Source organism: Electrona antarctica (assembly GCF_951216825.1).
Source record: "Electrona antarctica genome assembly, chromosome: 13".
Classification (NCBI taxonomy): Eukaryota; Metazoa; Chordata; class Actinopteri; order Myctophiformes; family Myctophidae; genus Electrona; species Electrona antarctica.
In genome coordinates this window covers 32,574,056-32,588,407 of record NC_136794.1, presented here as the reverse complement: position 1 = coordinate 32,588,407, position 14,352 = coordinate 32,574,056, and the positions used below count along the sequence as shown (strand labels likewise).

General features: G+C 43.1%; 1 protein-coding gene across 1 annotated transcript in view; it reads right to left on the bottom strand.

Annotated features, from left to right (window-relative positions):
* Positions 1-1,312: 1,312 nt before the first annotated feature.
* The window catches only part of abca12 (ATP-binding cassette, sub-family A (ABC1), member 12), a 102,706-nt gene continuing 89,666 nt past the window's right edge, over positions 1,313-14,352 (bottom strand). The window contains exons 62-71 of the mRNA XM_079518737.1: positions 13,766-14,019; positions 12,195-12,399; positions 11,695-11,804; positions 10,397-10,547; positions 5,879-6,013; positions 4,424-4,527; positions 4,063-4,155; positions 3,726-3,831; positions 3,124-3,261; positions 1,313-2,306 (exon numbers count right to left, since the gene is read on the bottom strand). Of these exons, the coding sequence (XP_079374863.1) occupies positions 2,205-2,306; positions 3,124-3,261; positions 3,726-3,831; positions 4,063-4,155; positions 4,424-4,527; positions 5,879-6,013; positions 10,397-10,547; positions 11,695-11,804; positions 12,195-12,399; positions 13,766-14,019 (1,398 nt within the window). The 3' untranslated portion in view covers positions 1,313-2,204. The remainder of the gene's footprint in view (positions 2,307-3,123; positions 3,262-3,725; positions 3,832-4,062; positions 4,156-4,423; positions 4,528-5,878; positions 6,014-10,396; positions 10,548-11,694; positions 11,805-12,194; positions 12,400-13,765; positions 14,020-14,352) is intronic.

Sequence of the window (14,352 nt, the reverse complement as noted above, 5' to 3'; positions counted from 1 at the left end):
AAAAATCTCACTCTTTAAAATAATATATGGCATGGGTATGTACGCCCAGCAGAAAAAAAGTTAATTGGAAAATAGAATTTCAAATGAAATTATCTCTGAACTAATCCTAGAAACAGTACAAAACTGAAAATACAGGCCGTTTAAGATTGCTTCCAACACAAAAACTAAATATTTTACGGTTATTTTTTTTCCTGAAAGCAGAGCTTTCTCATAGTCAAGCTTTCTCTGAAGGTCTTTCGTTGTCGCACATTCATTCACAACAGAGAATTTTCAATAAATCATTCAACAACTACAATCTGCTATAGCAGAAACTAGCAACCAAAGTGATTTGACACAAATCTGCTAAAGAGTTAAACATTATGTTGGGGGCCAAGTTTGTAATCGGCAGGAAGTATGTGTCTCTGATGTGTGCTAATCCTTTATGGTGTCATAGGGTCTTTGGTGCTAATTGATACAATTGGCAGGTAGAAAGTGCAACTCGGGTTCCATCTCATTTTGTGTGCAGTGGGTGTACAGTCTGTCTTGTCTTGGGAGCCGGCCCGCGTCTCCTCTGCCTCAGGTGGCCTTATATTCGATTGCTAGGCTCACTCACTGAGTCTGTGTGCATAGTCAAGGATTTCCTTTGTTTTGGATCAGTCACAGTGCTTAGGTATTCTGCACTGTGTATTCTGTTTAGAGCCAAATAACATTACAATTTGGTGTGTGTGTGTGTGTGCGTGTGCGACTGTGCGTTTGCATGCATGCGTGTGTGTGTGTGTGTTTCTTTCCAATGGGTCAGATAGTTTTCTTTTTGTTTTCTTATGAATTGATTTGGTCCAGTGGGGTTTCTGTTTGGCTCTGCTTGTGTTTACATAACCAGCTGAGCTAGGGCGGCCTCTAAACTGGAGGTGACAGCTTTGTTGTGGAGCCGCATGTCTGTCTCACTTTCTTTTAGTGCTTATAAAATTTTAATGTGCTCTTTTGAAGTTTCATAATTAGCAGGTTTCATCCTAATTCTGCATTATTTGGTGTTTTCTGTTGGATTCGGAAGTGAATAATTGATTTGCAGAACTCTGTCCCAGGCCATTTTGCAAAATGGTTGTACGTCTGCTCTCTGTCTGTCTGTCTGTCTGTCTGTCTGTCTGCCTGCGTCCACAGTAAAAGAGAAACATCTTCTGAACATAGTAACAGTAATATTAAACTGCTAAAGACAGAAGGAGATGCATTTTTAATTGCATAGACTATTTTAAGCCTGCAGCATATCTGGGATATCAGACAACATGCTAATCTTATATCTACACACAATGGAGAAGGCATGACAATGAACAGCAGATGCATTTGGAGATTTGCTTTATTAGATGTATAAAAAAAAGTTAAAGCTCAATAAGTTCTAGACTATGTGGAATAAGCCTAGAGCCTTAAGCAGGAAAGGAAAGTATCCATAAAATATTCAGTACATTCATTCTAAAATTTAGACATGGCCTTAGAGGAGGTGTTAATGAGAGGGGAATAGTGCAGATATTGAGGGAGCTGATCTCTTTGAGCCAGAACATTTTCTTTTGTGATATACCGCCAGAAGACAGTAATTATATACACGCCTAGCCTGCGGATAAAAAACCCACTCATTTGGGAACATTATATGCCCTTTAGTGTATGTGTTATTTTACATGAAGTTAGATCATGTTGTGTCCATACTAGAGTACATCAGCTACCTAAAACATAATGGTATCAATTAAGAAAAGATCTGATTAAAAAGGTAATGGATACCTAAAGGTAAAGTGTTCTGATAAAGTGCCCTCACCACAGACAAAAAGAAATGAAGACAGCAAGACAGAAAATTAAAAATGTATACAATTAATTTAAGCCTCCTTCCTGTTAACTTAATTAAAATACAAGTAAACAAATAATTGCACTTCTGTTTGCAAGGTGATTAGATGCATTTATACAACACACACACACATAGCTAATCAGCAATGTGTGTGTGAGGGATATATATATATATAGTAAAAATGGGTATACCGAGTGTGTGCATTGACCATTGCTTTTGCTTTGAGACATGTCCTCATAAACAGCCAGAATCCTGTCATTTTTGCAATATTGCAACATAATATATTATTTTAAACAACCATCGCGTGCTCTCCTTTCGCACTGTGCATGGACCAGACGTGTGCGTGGTCGTGGCGAGCGGACAGCATCAAGGACAAACATGGCCGCCGGTAGACCGGCTACGTGTCAGACGAGTCGATGGAGCACAGACTGTCGGAATCCTCGCTGTTGAGAGGTGCGGTCTCCATGCCAACCTTCCCCATGGCGAAGTTGATGAACACCTGTGTGTGTGGCAGAGGGTTATGTTAGGGGTTGAGATGGGTGGTGGTAGTGGAGTTATTTGAGTGCCGGGTAGATATTAAAGCCCATTCATTCTCCCCAAAGTATTTCGCCTTAGCTATTCTACAAGTCAATCTCTCTGCCTCTCTCTCCCCCTCCCTCCCTCTTACCACCAATATAACACCTTCCTGTGCTCGAGTGGATGAATATCACTGCTAGCTGTGAGTTTAAAGCTCATATATTTTTCTCTCTGTAATTCATATTGGCTCTATTTTCCCTCAGGCGTTAGCACCCGCCACCCCTCTAACTTCCTCAGCTCATTCTTTCGTTTTCCTCTCAATACTACTCACTACTGTCTCTTCTTTCTTTCCTTCTTTCTTTCTTTCTTTCTTTCTTTCTGGGGTGGGGTCCGGGGACCCCCAGGGGTCGTTGAGGGGGTTCCAGGGGGGTACCCAGCAACATTAGTTAAAGGGATATTTCACTTTCAAACTATATTGTATCTTCAAACTGTATTTTAACCATGAATTAATTCATTGAAAACACCTATCCTTAGTTCTAGAGACTGATATTGTCCGGCCAATATATGAGGGGGGCGTGATCTTTCAATTAAAAATTTCATTAATTATCTTATATATTTTATATATGTTTATTTTATTCGAAAGTGAAATATCCCTTTAATATATAGCCTCGAAATAGTTTTTTACCACTTTAACCCTAAATGCATTGGCTATTTGAAAATATCTTGAAAATGTCATGTATGGGTCCTGGGCACAACATCTTTTCTTTTCAGATGAGCTTAATGACTCCGCTGTGTCTTACCTCGTCCAGTGTGGTCTGGCTGATGGAGAAGTGTTTGATCTGCAGGGTCGTCTTGTTGGACTCCAGCTGGTCAAAGATGTCAGCCACCCCTCCGGGGGCCACCGGGACATGGTACTCCACCATGGCAGAATGCTGGTCCTAGTGGGTGGTCAACAGGGCACATACAGTAAATGAACCCTGTCACATGAAATGTGACATTAATCTGAGCCCCTGAGCAACCTTTCCGGGCACATGACCCATCCATCCAATCATAAAATGTAACATGGGTGGCCCCTGGAATTCAAACCCACAACCATGGTGCTGTATGGCATATGGCATAAAAAGTAGGAGACTGTTAATGTCATTGCCTTAGAAGGGCCATGGGAGTTCTCTCAAAAGAGAGATTGTAAAAAAGAAAAACGGTGCATGCCCCGCTAGCTATACTTGGAAATGATTCAGAGTAAGCTGACAGTTACGTATCACCTCTAGCCTACATTTTTCCAAGTTTCCATGAGCTGTCCGCAGTGTACTTGTAGCAACGACTCACACCACAGTGCGAGTGTGTGTCTGTCCTCTCTCCCGTCAGGGCCTTGTGACTTTCCTAGCTAGCCTGCGACGCTCACCTTGAGATAAGTGCTGGGGAAATGGTGCTGCATGAAACTGGTGATTGCTTCCACGTCACAGGAGGCCCGCGCCAGGTACATTTTCACTGTAAAGCCACTGCCGAACCTGCACAAAGGCAATTTTGAAAGAATTGTAAAAAACAGTAATTGTAATTGCGTGTGCATGTATGTGCGTGTGCGTGTGTGTGTGTCTGTGTGTGTGTGTGTGTCTGTAACGTGCGTCCGTACAACAACAAGGCTGAGAGAGTGTGGAGAACAAAGCCACTCCGGGGTGGAGGATGAAAGGGTGGGGCGGTTGGGGTGGAGAGGGCACTAATGACAGGCAGGGAGGACTGACCTGTTCTTAATGTGCTGCAGGGAACCCAGGCAGCGGAACTGACCCTTCACCATGATGGCCAGACGGCTGCACAGTGCCTCGCACTCCTCCATACTGAGGTCGCGGAAGAGAGGGATGGAGACAGGCAGTCAGACAGAGATAGAGGGGACAGGGAGACAGAGAGGAAGAGAGTAACAGATTAAATAAATTAACTTAATTACCACTGCTTCTATCATACAGCCTCATAAACATCCTGCTGTTCAGCTAGTGCTTAGCCATTTTACTTTTATAACACAACAAGCCACGTGTCCATTCACGATCCTGTTACAAAGAATATAAAATGACACAGCAACGGGCAATGCAGAGATAACGTGCTGCTGACCTGTGAGAGGTGAGAACCACGGCACACTTCCCCTTCACCTCATCGGAAATGATCTTCCACAGGTGGCGCTTGGTGCGGGGGTCCATGCCAGAGCTGGGCTCATCCTGGGGAGAGATTGATGAGGGGGGAGTGAGTGAAAGACTGTAAAAGACGAGGGCAGTAGGCGTGAAAGACAGGAACCGACGGGAGAGGGGACAAGAGGATGAAGGAAAAAGCAGCACAGTCAGATTCAGGCAGAGAGAGAGAGAGAGAGAGAGAGAGAGAGAGACGTGGATGGACGGACGGTGGGGAGAGAAACGAGATAAATTGAGAGGCAGGCAGTGGTGTGTGAGCGAGAGACCCACAGAGGAAGGTGAAGAAATTAGGACAGGGAGGGAGGGCGGAGATGAAAGAAGTAATAAGCACAGATGGATGATGGGAGCAGAATAAAATAAGGGGGGGGGGGGGGGGGGGGGTGGCCTGTCAGCATGTGACAGGCGGACAGAGGAAAGGGAGAAACAAGGACAGAAGGAGTAAGAAAGAAAACGGACAGGGGGATTAGTGGAGAGGGCTTATGGGAAAGTGAGAACACGCAGGACAGAGGGAAAGGAGAAACAAGCGAGGACAGAATGGAGAGAAAGAGAGCACAAGATGGAAACAGGAAGTATACAGTACATGGAGTTCAATGCTACACTAAAATGTTAGGGAGGGACTAGTAGAGAAGAGATCCACTAGAACTAAAAGACATGGCCCTATTATGCGTGTCTTAAGTACCAGGTCTTATGACTTAACTTAAGACCTGGAGGCGTGATCAATGCCATTTGGCTATTCTGAGTGGCCAAACAGCATTGACCACGCCTCCAGGTCTTAAGTTAAGTCATAAGACCTGGTACTTAAGACACGCATGATAGGGCCCTTGTTGGTTGTTCTTGGGTGTTGCGCTCTGAAAATAGCAGATCTACAAGCTCACAACGCATCGCAGCGCAACGCGTTCTGAACTCGGCTATTTTAAGCATACAACCAAGTGTAAAATCAGCCATTGCGACACCATCAAGTCCTGCCAAATTCCATTTTTGTAAAAACAAAACCAACTCTAGATTTAGTCGACTAAAATCTTATGATATTTAGTCGACTAAAACTAGACTAACACTTTCAGATGAATAAAATATGACTAAAACTAAATCAAAATTGTATTCAAAAGACTACGGCCTCTATTTTGGTTAGTGCATTAGGCCTTATCCCTTTTACACTATTTTGAAAAACGTTTTTTTAAATAGTTCAAATAACCAATCTACAAGCTCACAACTCATGTCGATGTGTGTAGATCGGCTAGTTGAACAATTTTTTAATGTTTTTCTGAATAGTAAAAGAAGGCTAAGAAGTTCAGGGATAGGGGGTAAGGCACTGACCGACTAAAACAAATGTACTGTCAAAAATCAACACTTGTGCTATGATAGCGCTACAGTGGGTCCTCACCAGCAGCAGGATTTGGGGGTGTCCGATGAGGGCGAGCGCCGTGGAGAGCTTCCTGCGGGTGCCGCAGCTGTAGCCGTCGGTGATGGTGTTCCTGTGGTAGTCCAACTCCAGCTTCTTCAGCAGGTAGTTCACCACCTGCACCAGGGAGGGAGTAAGTACAGCACTTAAGTAAATGTACTCAGTTACTTTCCACCACTGGAGAGAGCACACTGGAGGAAGTATTGATCGCTAGGATGAGCGGGGGTGATGGAACAACAACAATAACAGAGATGCTAATCTTGCCTCTGCCTATGCATTTTTCATGCTGCTTCCTTGGACACCGGCGGAGGATTTGTCTGGTGATCGTGCTGAGTCCAGGAACAACAACATTGTGGTGGGGAGTTTAGGCCTGAGGCCGATTCTAAAAACGCCTCTAAAACCTGACCTAAGTTTTCTGAAGAACTTCAAATATTTATATAGCAGCATCACAAAATGTACATTTTTGAATACTGTACATACTGTACAGAACCCCAAAATGGGTTCCCGGCCTGAGGGGGTAAAACACCAAAAGGGGTTCCCGCCCAAAATGGGTTAAGACCAAAGGAACTGATACGACATGCCAGTTTGGTGGAGAGAGACAGCTCAGTTTATCCAGAGCGTGACATACCGGTAGAGCTTTGGAAGAAGAGCTACAGTAGAAAGTGATGTGCTGTTGTAAAACTAAAACACCAGCGGTATTACAGCTAAGGCCTTCACTTTGTTTGTTTGCAGAGCTGGGATTTGCACATCCTTCTGGGTGTCTAACATGCTAGACATGTCATTCCTTTGAGTTATTAAAGATGACACAAAGCATAACAAAGCTGTAAACAGTATGTGGTTAAATGGCTGCAAGTTTATTTTCCATCCCAGACTCATTTTCTTCAAACCGATGACAACAGGCATGAAGTGGTTTTTATCCCCATACGTAGGCAAAAGTTACACATGACTGTGTTTTGGAATTCAGATTAATGGAGTGAACCAATCCAATACAGGTACAGTAATGCATGCCCATATATATATATATATATATATTACAACACTGTGTGTAGACCTATTAGACACTTCACAGGCTACGGGCAGAGACAAAATGTCAACAGCGAATTTGAATTATTATTACAACATCCCTCACTTTGTTACAGTAGATCAAAATATCGTTGCTGTCTGGCTTTTAATTGATTTAATTAATTAATGAAATTATTTATTTCCATAAATACTTCATCATACAAAAAGTAGATTTGAAAACTTTTGAAAACCATAGACAGTTGAAGTAAACGTGGTCTATTTGCTACTCTATATGCTACTTTTGAAAAACATAGAAACTGTCGGGGTTTTACAATCAATATCAAGTATTAACAAGAGCTTGGGACTAATTAATAACGGCTGGGTTTCCCAAATACATTTTGTGTTGCACGTAGCTTGAACACACCCCGCACACAGAAGCCTGTGTGCGGCCTAATTGGCTTTTGGGAAACACTGTCAAACACAACAACATAGAAATAGACAACCTAGCCTAGAGCACAGCCATACCTGTCCTCATTGCACACGTAAGGCCTCCTGCTAGCCGCAATTTGCAACTCTAGATTTTTTTATAATGGGATGAATCTAGAGTTGCAATACCCTCCATTGACTCCCCACTCATCATTTTGCGTTTGCGATCTGCTCGTCTTAAACGACGTTAAACTCACCAACATTGCAGCTGTAGTCCAAGCTTGAATTATTCTCTTTCAATCTGCAAAGCTTGTTTTTCATAAAAATCCCCCGTAGACATGTTATGAGCTACTTTCTGTCAAGAAGAAGAAATGTTGGAGTTTGGAAGCGCTCGTTTTTATTAAGGGGTCGCGCTGCTGCCTCCTGCATTATGTGCAAATGCGAAACAGATGCATGCAGGGACGTTCAGTGACTTACGACGAGCGCTTCCAAACTCCAGCACTTAGAAAAAGAATCACTTGCACAGAATTTCTTGACAGAAAGTAGCTCATAACATGTCTACGGGGGATTTTTATGAAAAACAAGCTTTGCAGATTGAAAGAGAATAATTCAAGCTTGGACTACAGCTGCAATGTTGGTGAGTTTAATGTCGTTTAAGACGAGCAGATCGCAAACGCAAAATGATGAGTGGGGAGTCAATGGAGGGTATTGCAACTCTAGATTCATCCCATTATAAAAAAATCTAGAGTTGCAAATTGCGGCTAGGCCTCCTGCATGAATACATTTAGAAGCAAACCGGTTTCCCTAAAGCCTCTTTAGCCTACACACACACACACACCTGTCGACATGTGGCAGTAGTAAAACCATTCGCAGAGAAATGTGTGATGTGAGTGGTGACTTTCTAATTTAAATATTAAAACTTTTAAAGTAAACAAACATGTTTAGGCCTACTTCAGCATCAAAGAAATTAAATTGCCTATATATATATATATATATATATATATATATATATATATATATATATATAATAACAAATTAAGAGTGAAGAGAGCCTACTACAGCTGTCCAGCAGTCCAAATATTATTACATTAAATTGAATAACATTTGATTGTGGGTTAAAATATATATAATATAAATATATGCCTAGACAAGGAGGGTAAATGGGAGGCTATTGTGCAGTCAAAGTTACCAATACAAGCTAGTTAATTCAGCATTCTTGTATTGACCGGTCAGGCCTACCAATATAGGCCTCAGCCAGGCCTACCATAACAGGCCTCAAGCCTACCAATATAGGCCTCAGGCCTACCAATATAGGCCTCAGGCCTACCATACCAGGCCTCAGGCCTACCATACCAGGCCTCAAGCCTACCAATATAGGCCTCAGGCCTACCAATATAGGCCCCAGGCCTACCATACCAGGCCCCAGGCCTACCATACCAGGCCCAGGCCTACCATTGCATGGCACATCTATGCACGAAATATCTATGTTCACAGTGAAAGGGGGTGTTGTTGAGAAGAACCACACGCATACTCACTATGCATATTTCGTTTGGGAAACCCAGCCAACGACATTGGAACACAGGTTCCTTTTTCTATTCCATGGAAAGTCACGGTTTTGGAAATAAAAGGTGTCCGCCCGACGGCAACGGTAGGTATATTGTTGTATTTCTTCCCTCACACGGTAAAAGCCACCGGTCGTGCACCTCTAATGTAACAGCTCATTAAGCATGACAAAACCATGTAAATGTGAAATGGGCCCATTAGAGCCTGTCTCATTATCCTCCACTAGACTGTCAGTGCGACACAACATAAGAGGGGGCAATAATATATAACCTCGTCTGTCTGCCAGTGCTGGGGCCATTACAACCATTGTTGTCACCACTGACCGGAGAGACAGCGGTGATGGTGATTAGAGTGAGTCACATCCATTTTTCTGTATGATTGGCTGTGTGTGTGCGCGTGCCTGTGCGTGCGTGCGTGCGAGTGTGCCTGTGCCTGTGTGCGTGCGTGCGTGCGTGCGTGCGTGCGTGCGTGCGTGCGTGCGTGCGTGCATATCGTGTTAGTGACATGTGTGCGGTTGCCAGATTCCATCAGTGTTGTGAGGCTGATGTGTCCTATAGGCTAGAAGATGAATCTGAGAGAGAGAGAGAGAGAGAGAGAGAGAGAGAGAGAAAGAGAGAGAGAGAGAGAGAGAGAGAGAGAGAGAAGATGACTCTAAGGCGTAATATATACTCCTTCTTACAGTGGAGTCTTGCAAACGAAAAAAATATATGAAGATCTCCAGAACGTATCACTATCCGCCGCACTGTGGGCTTGTAGATTTTTTGATTTTTTTTTTGTGCATGTGACACCGTTGTATGATGAAGTATAGATCAGGCTTCAGAAGGCGAGTTTTCACATGCTGAAAACACAGTAAAGCGTTTGTTGCTTCATATCATTGGATCTGGGCTGGGGTGCTTTTTTTTTTGTTTGCAGATGCCTGCCTCTCACTCGAACTTGCCAGAGGGCTTTAAAAAAAAAAAAAAGAAGGAAAATGTCAAGATAGAATATCAGAATTTTCCATCATCTTTTGAGCGTTGCTGTGCATTCCACTGACAGCGTTAACAAAAAAATAGACACCATCACGAACCCCGAAGAAATGCGAGATTGATTAGCATTCAAGGATGATGCACACAGAGAAAGGGGCTCAAGAGAACTGTCAGATGAAATCCGCTCATCAGCAAAAGAATCACTTGAAACGTAAACCTCTCAAAATTGATGCACACAGCATCGCCTTAATTGTGTAGCTCAGATTGCACACATGCAGATGCCAGATTTTTAGGTCCGATGCCGATTTGGATTTTGGACAGTCCTCGACTGCCGATTAACAATGTTTTTCTTTACGTCCCTGTCTTATATGTTGATGTTTTTATTTACAGCACTTTGGTCAATTTTGATTCTTTTAAATGTGCTCTATAAATAAATAAAGGTTGATTTGATTTGATTCATGCCTTATCACTGTCTGTCTCTGTGCCCTTTGAGGAGCAGGGGTGGGGTTGGGTGGGGCCGTGAGGATTACGGGTCCGGACTTACCGAGTCGATCTCCCCCTTGGAGATACCTCGGACGCGGGCGTAGAAGTACAGATGCTCCTCACCGGTGAGCAGATCATCCAGGGCGTCCACCTGGGGACAGTAACCAATGTTTATGCCCTGGTTACGGCACTCCATGATGTCTACCATCCGCCTGGGGGAAACATAAACAGAGACAGATTCCTTTTAAGGCCAGCATGCTTTGGGACAGATGGAAAGTGTGTGTGTGTGTGTGTGTGTGTGTGTGTGTGTGTGTGTGTGTGTGTGTGTGTGTGTGTGTGTGTGTATGTGTGTGTGTGTGTGTGTGTGTGTGTGTGTGTGTGTGTGTGTGTGTGTGTGTGTGTGTGTGTGTGTGTGTGTGTGTGTGGCTTGTCCCTGTGGCGCTGTCGTCTACTCTATACTGTGCTGTGCTTGGAATAGCCTGGCAATACAGCACAACTCTAAAGCGGAGAGCATAGAGACAGGGGGAAGTGAGTAGGGGGTTGACTAACTATACAGGAGACTCTAAAACACACATGGTGTCCTAGTTTGAGTGCTTTCTAAACATTTCAATATTTAATGCTTAAAACCAGATTCATATCTCTAGGTATACTCTCTCCATATGCACTCTCCCTCTTTTACGCTACTTGTGGAAATTGTCTTTCAGATTTCATTAGTCATGCTGCCGTGACACCTATAAGGAAAAGAGATAATTACTAGAGAACCTCTCCCTGTAAGAGAATCACTTATATAACACCAAGGCGATTATATTAAGTACTGCCAATAACCACATTTATATACACAAAACGCTGTCTATGATCTGATCCGATAATGGGAGGCAAGCTCCCCGAGCTCCAGGAACGTACAACAAGCGGTGCGCAGTCTGTCGTGGGACTGCCGAACAAGTCACAAGCCTTGTTCGGCAGCCTGATGACAGGTGATGCCGTCAGGCTGGTCTCAGACCTTTGCTCTTCCTTGAACCTATGGATTATACCTGGGACAAAGCTGATTCTAACTCTGATCTGATACTCTAATAGACCCCCAAGTGTGTATTTTTACTATTTTTGCTTTCTCAAAAGGTCCAATCGAGGCCCAGGTCAAAAGGCCCAATCGAAATGACAGTGACATCACAATATCATCCCCTCCCCGAACCCCTCCACCTTTATCATACAACAACAGCTGTTCGTGTGGCATGTTATCATTTCAGGTGGGTGAACTGGTGGGTGTGGCCACATAAAAACATGTCATTTTAACACTTTCTGTACACTTTTTTGAAAAAAGTATAATCATAGTACCCGACGATCATGTTTTAGATCGCTTACCCATCCCAGTCCTTGATCTGTGCAGTTCCATCAGTGGGGCTGACATCTCCGGTCAGCATCTTGAAGGTGGTGGTCTTTCCAGCGCCATTCACACCCAGCAGACCAAAGCACTGCAGAAAGAAGGAGAAATGTGTGCCGTCAGCTAACAAAACTGCTAGAAACGTAGCTGATGTAAGCTGATGATCATACGGTAACATCCAAATACATAAAGTTAGGTTTTTAGGCTGAAAAGGTGTATGCAGGTAACAATATGTAGTATTTGGCTTTGAAATATTTAAATAGATAAGATCGTTTTATTTTATTTTTATTGTATTTATTTATTTCAGATCAATGTTTAATATAGCCTTATATTTTTGTTTAATTATACATTTGGTGTTAACCCCATTGAACTAATTGTTCCCTTTATTGGATGCCATTGCTGCTGAAAGTTATACTAACTAATTTCCATTAACAACCTGCAATGGCATCATTGCCAGTTCATTGAGTTGAATGTACTGTACCTCCCCTGCAGGGATGCCCACGGACAGCCTCTTGACAGCATGGACCTTACTGCTGAGGTGCTGGTAGATCTTGGTCAGCTGGTTGACCTGCAAGAGGTCTGTGTGGGCGGCACCGCTGGCCATTCGCTCGCGCTCTGCCACTACATCCTCATCGTCATCTGCATTGGTGGCCTGGGGTACCACCTTTCTGCCCAAGATCAGATGCCTACAGCGAGAGGAGAAATTGTCTGTTAAATAACGACGCATGTCGATAAGTTCATTGCGTAGGCAATATAAATTCATAGGCCAACAGCCTGGAGAGAGATTCATTCCTCACCCAGCTAAGAAAGGAAAATGTTTTACGAAATGTTTATCATTATAACCAGAGCTATAATATGGGTATAGCAACTAAAAAGAGTCACTCAATCAGTGATGGAGCGAGAAGTTATCAATAATTTGCTATAGGTGTACTGTAAGTCATTGAGACAAAAAAGCTTGAATAAATGAATACGTTAAACTTGTGGTTTGTGGTTTATGACTTGATAAATGAATGCCCCACTGCACACACCGACATCACATCCATGTATTTCAGATTATCATCGATACTGGATGTATCAAGCTGGGTCTGTGACTGAAGAACAGGGATGTTTCAGGTTGTTCACTACACTGACATGTGTAGGGTTTACATTACTCTAGCTGTTAATGTACAGCCTTTATCTCAGCCAGGCCGACAGGCAGAGATGTTTTCACCTAACTAGATATTCAGCCCATTGCAATTTATTCAAAACACACTTTTTGCTCCTACTCCAACTGATTTTGTCCAAAAGTCACACCAATCGGTACATATAATCTCATGTGTACAGACACATGTATGTACTATGGACTGGCATGGCATAAATTTGTAGTGGGGATTTATAGTAGAAGGGGCGGAGCAAACACATACTGTATAGGAGCGAGCAGGCACATCTGCTCAAGCGAGATAAGGAAAGTCTATTTCTCATGCTTTGAGATCCATGTAGTCATGTGATAAATGCATGTATCATTCAGAGTTTTCATATTCAAACCCAATTGACTATGATCGCCATTTCCCCCCAGCTTCCTCGCATTCCTGACGGCTGCGCAACCCACAACTTACACGGTTTAGGCTTGCCAACCCAGCCTGGCGGAGATACAAGCTACGAGGAGGGCACTTTTTTTTTTTTTAAGTAGTTGCATGGGAAAATTTAGATCGGCTATTTCTGGCACTATTTTAACACTGTTTTAACTTTTAACCCAATGTATAAACATATTCCGACAATAAAATTGGAATTGCACATGAATCAACACTGGTTTCTTTCTAAATTGGTCTGAAAAACATCTATAAGGAGACCAAAAGGGTCTCTTTTGTACATATGTTTGTATTTGTTGATGACATATTATTGCTACAGTATGTTAATGAATTGAATATAGGACCACAATGGAAAGTCCCCAGGACATTTTTTGTGTGTAATCATTTTAGACTTAATGTCTTACTGTGCCACGCGCCGTTTACATTTCTGACTAATATAGCATTCAATCAATCAATTGAACGCATTGGGGTCGGCCCCTCTCACCTGAGTGTGCGTACGAGCCCCTTGTTGATCAGCAGACGCAGGGTGAAGAACACCAGGCCCTGGATCAAAGAGGAGAGGAACATCCAGCCCAGGGTGTCCATGGAGAAAGGGTTCTTGTAGGCATCGATGCCGTAGCCACTGAGGAGCTGCACCTCCATGTTGATCCTGGCCAGCTCCATCAGGCCGTTGCCGAAGCTGAACTGGGGGAAGATCAGGAAGGCCCTGCATAGCCCCTCAAAGATAATTTTGACGGGCTGTGGGAGCACAGAACACAGAGAGAGGGTGAACAACAAGACGGAGAGCAGGAATATACAGTAGAACTGCTTCTATACCGGCGATTGTCAACCTGTGTGCGGGAGCCCACTGGTGCAAGACCGTGAGGATCCTGCAAGTGGTTCCCCAAATAATAATGAAAAAAAAAAATAGTAATAGGCTAATATAACATTAAGAAAAAAAAAGAAAAAAAAGAAGACCAAAATGAATCTTGATAAATTAATTTTCAGTGTGTTAGCTTCATTGATCAATGATCATTAAAATAAACTGTTAGGTGTAAATGCAGGCAGCCCACCCATCTGACCACTTAAGGG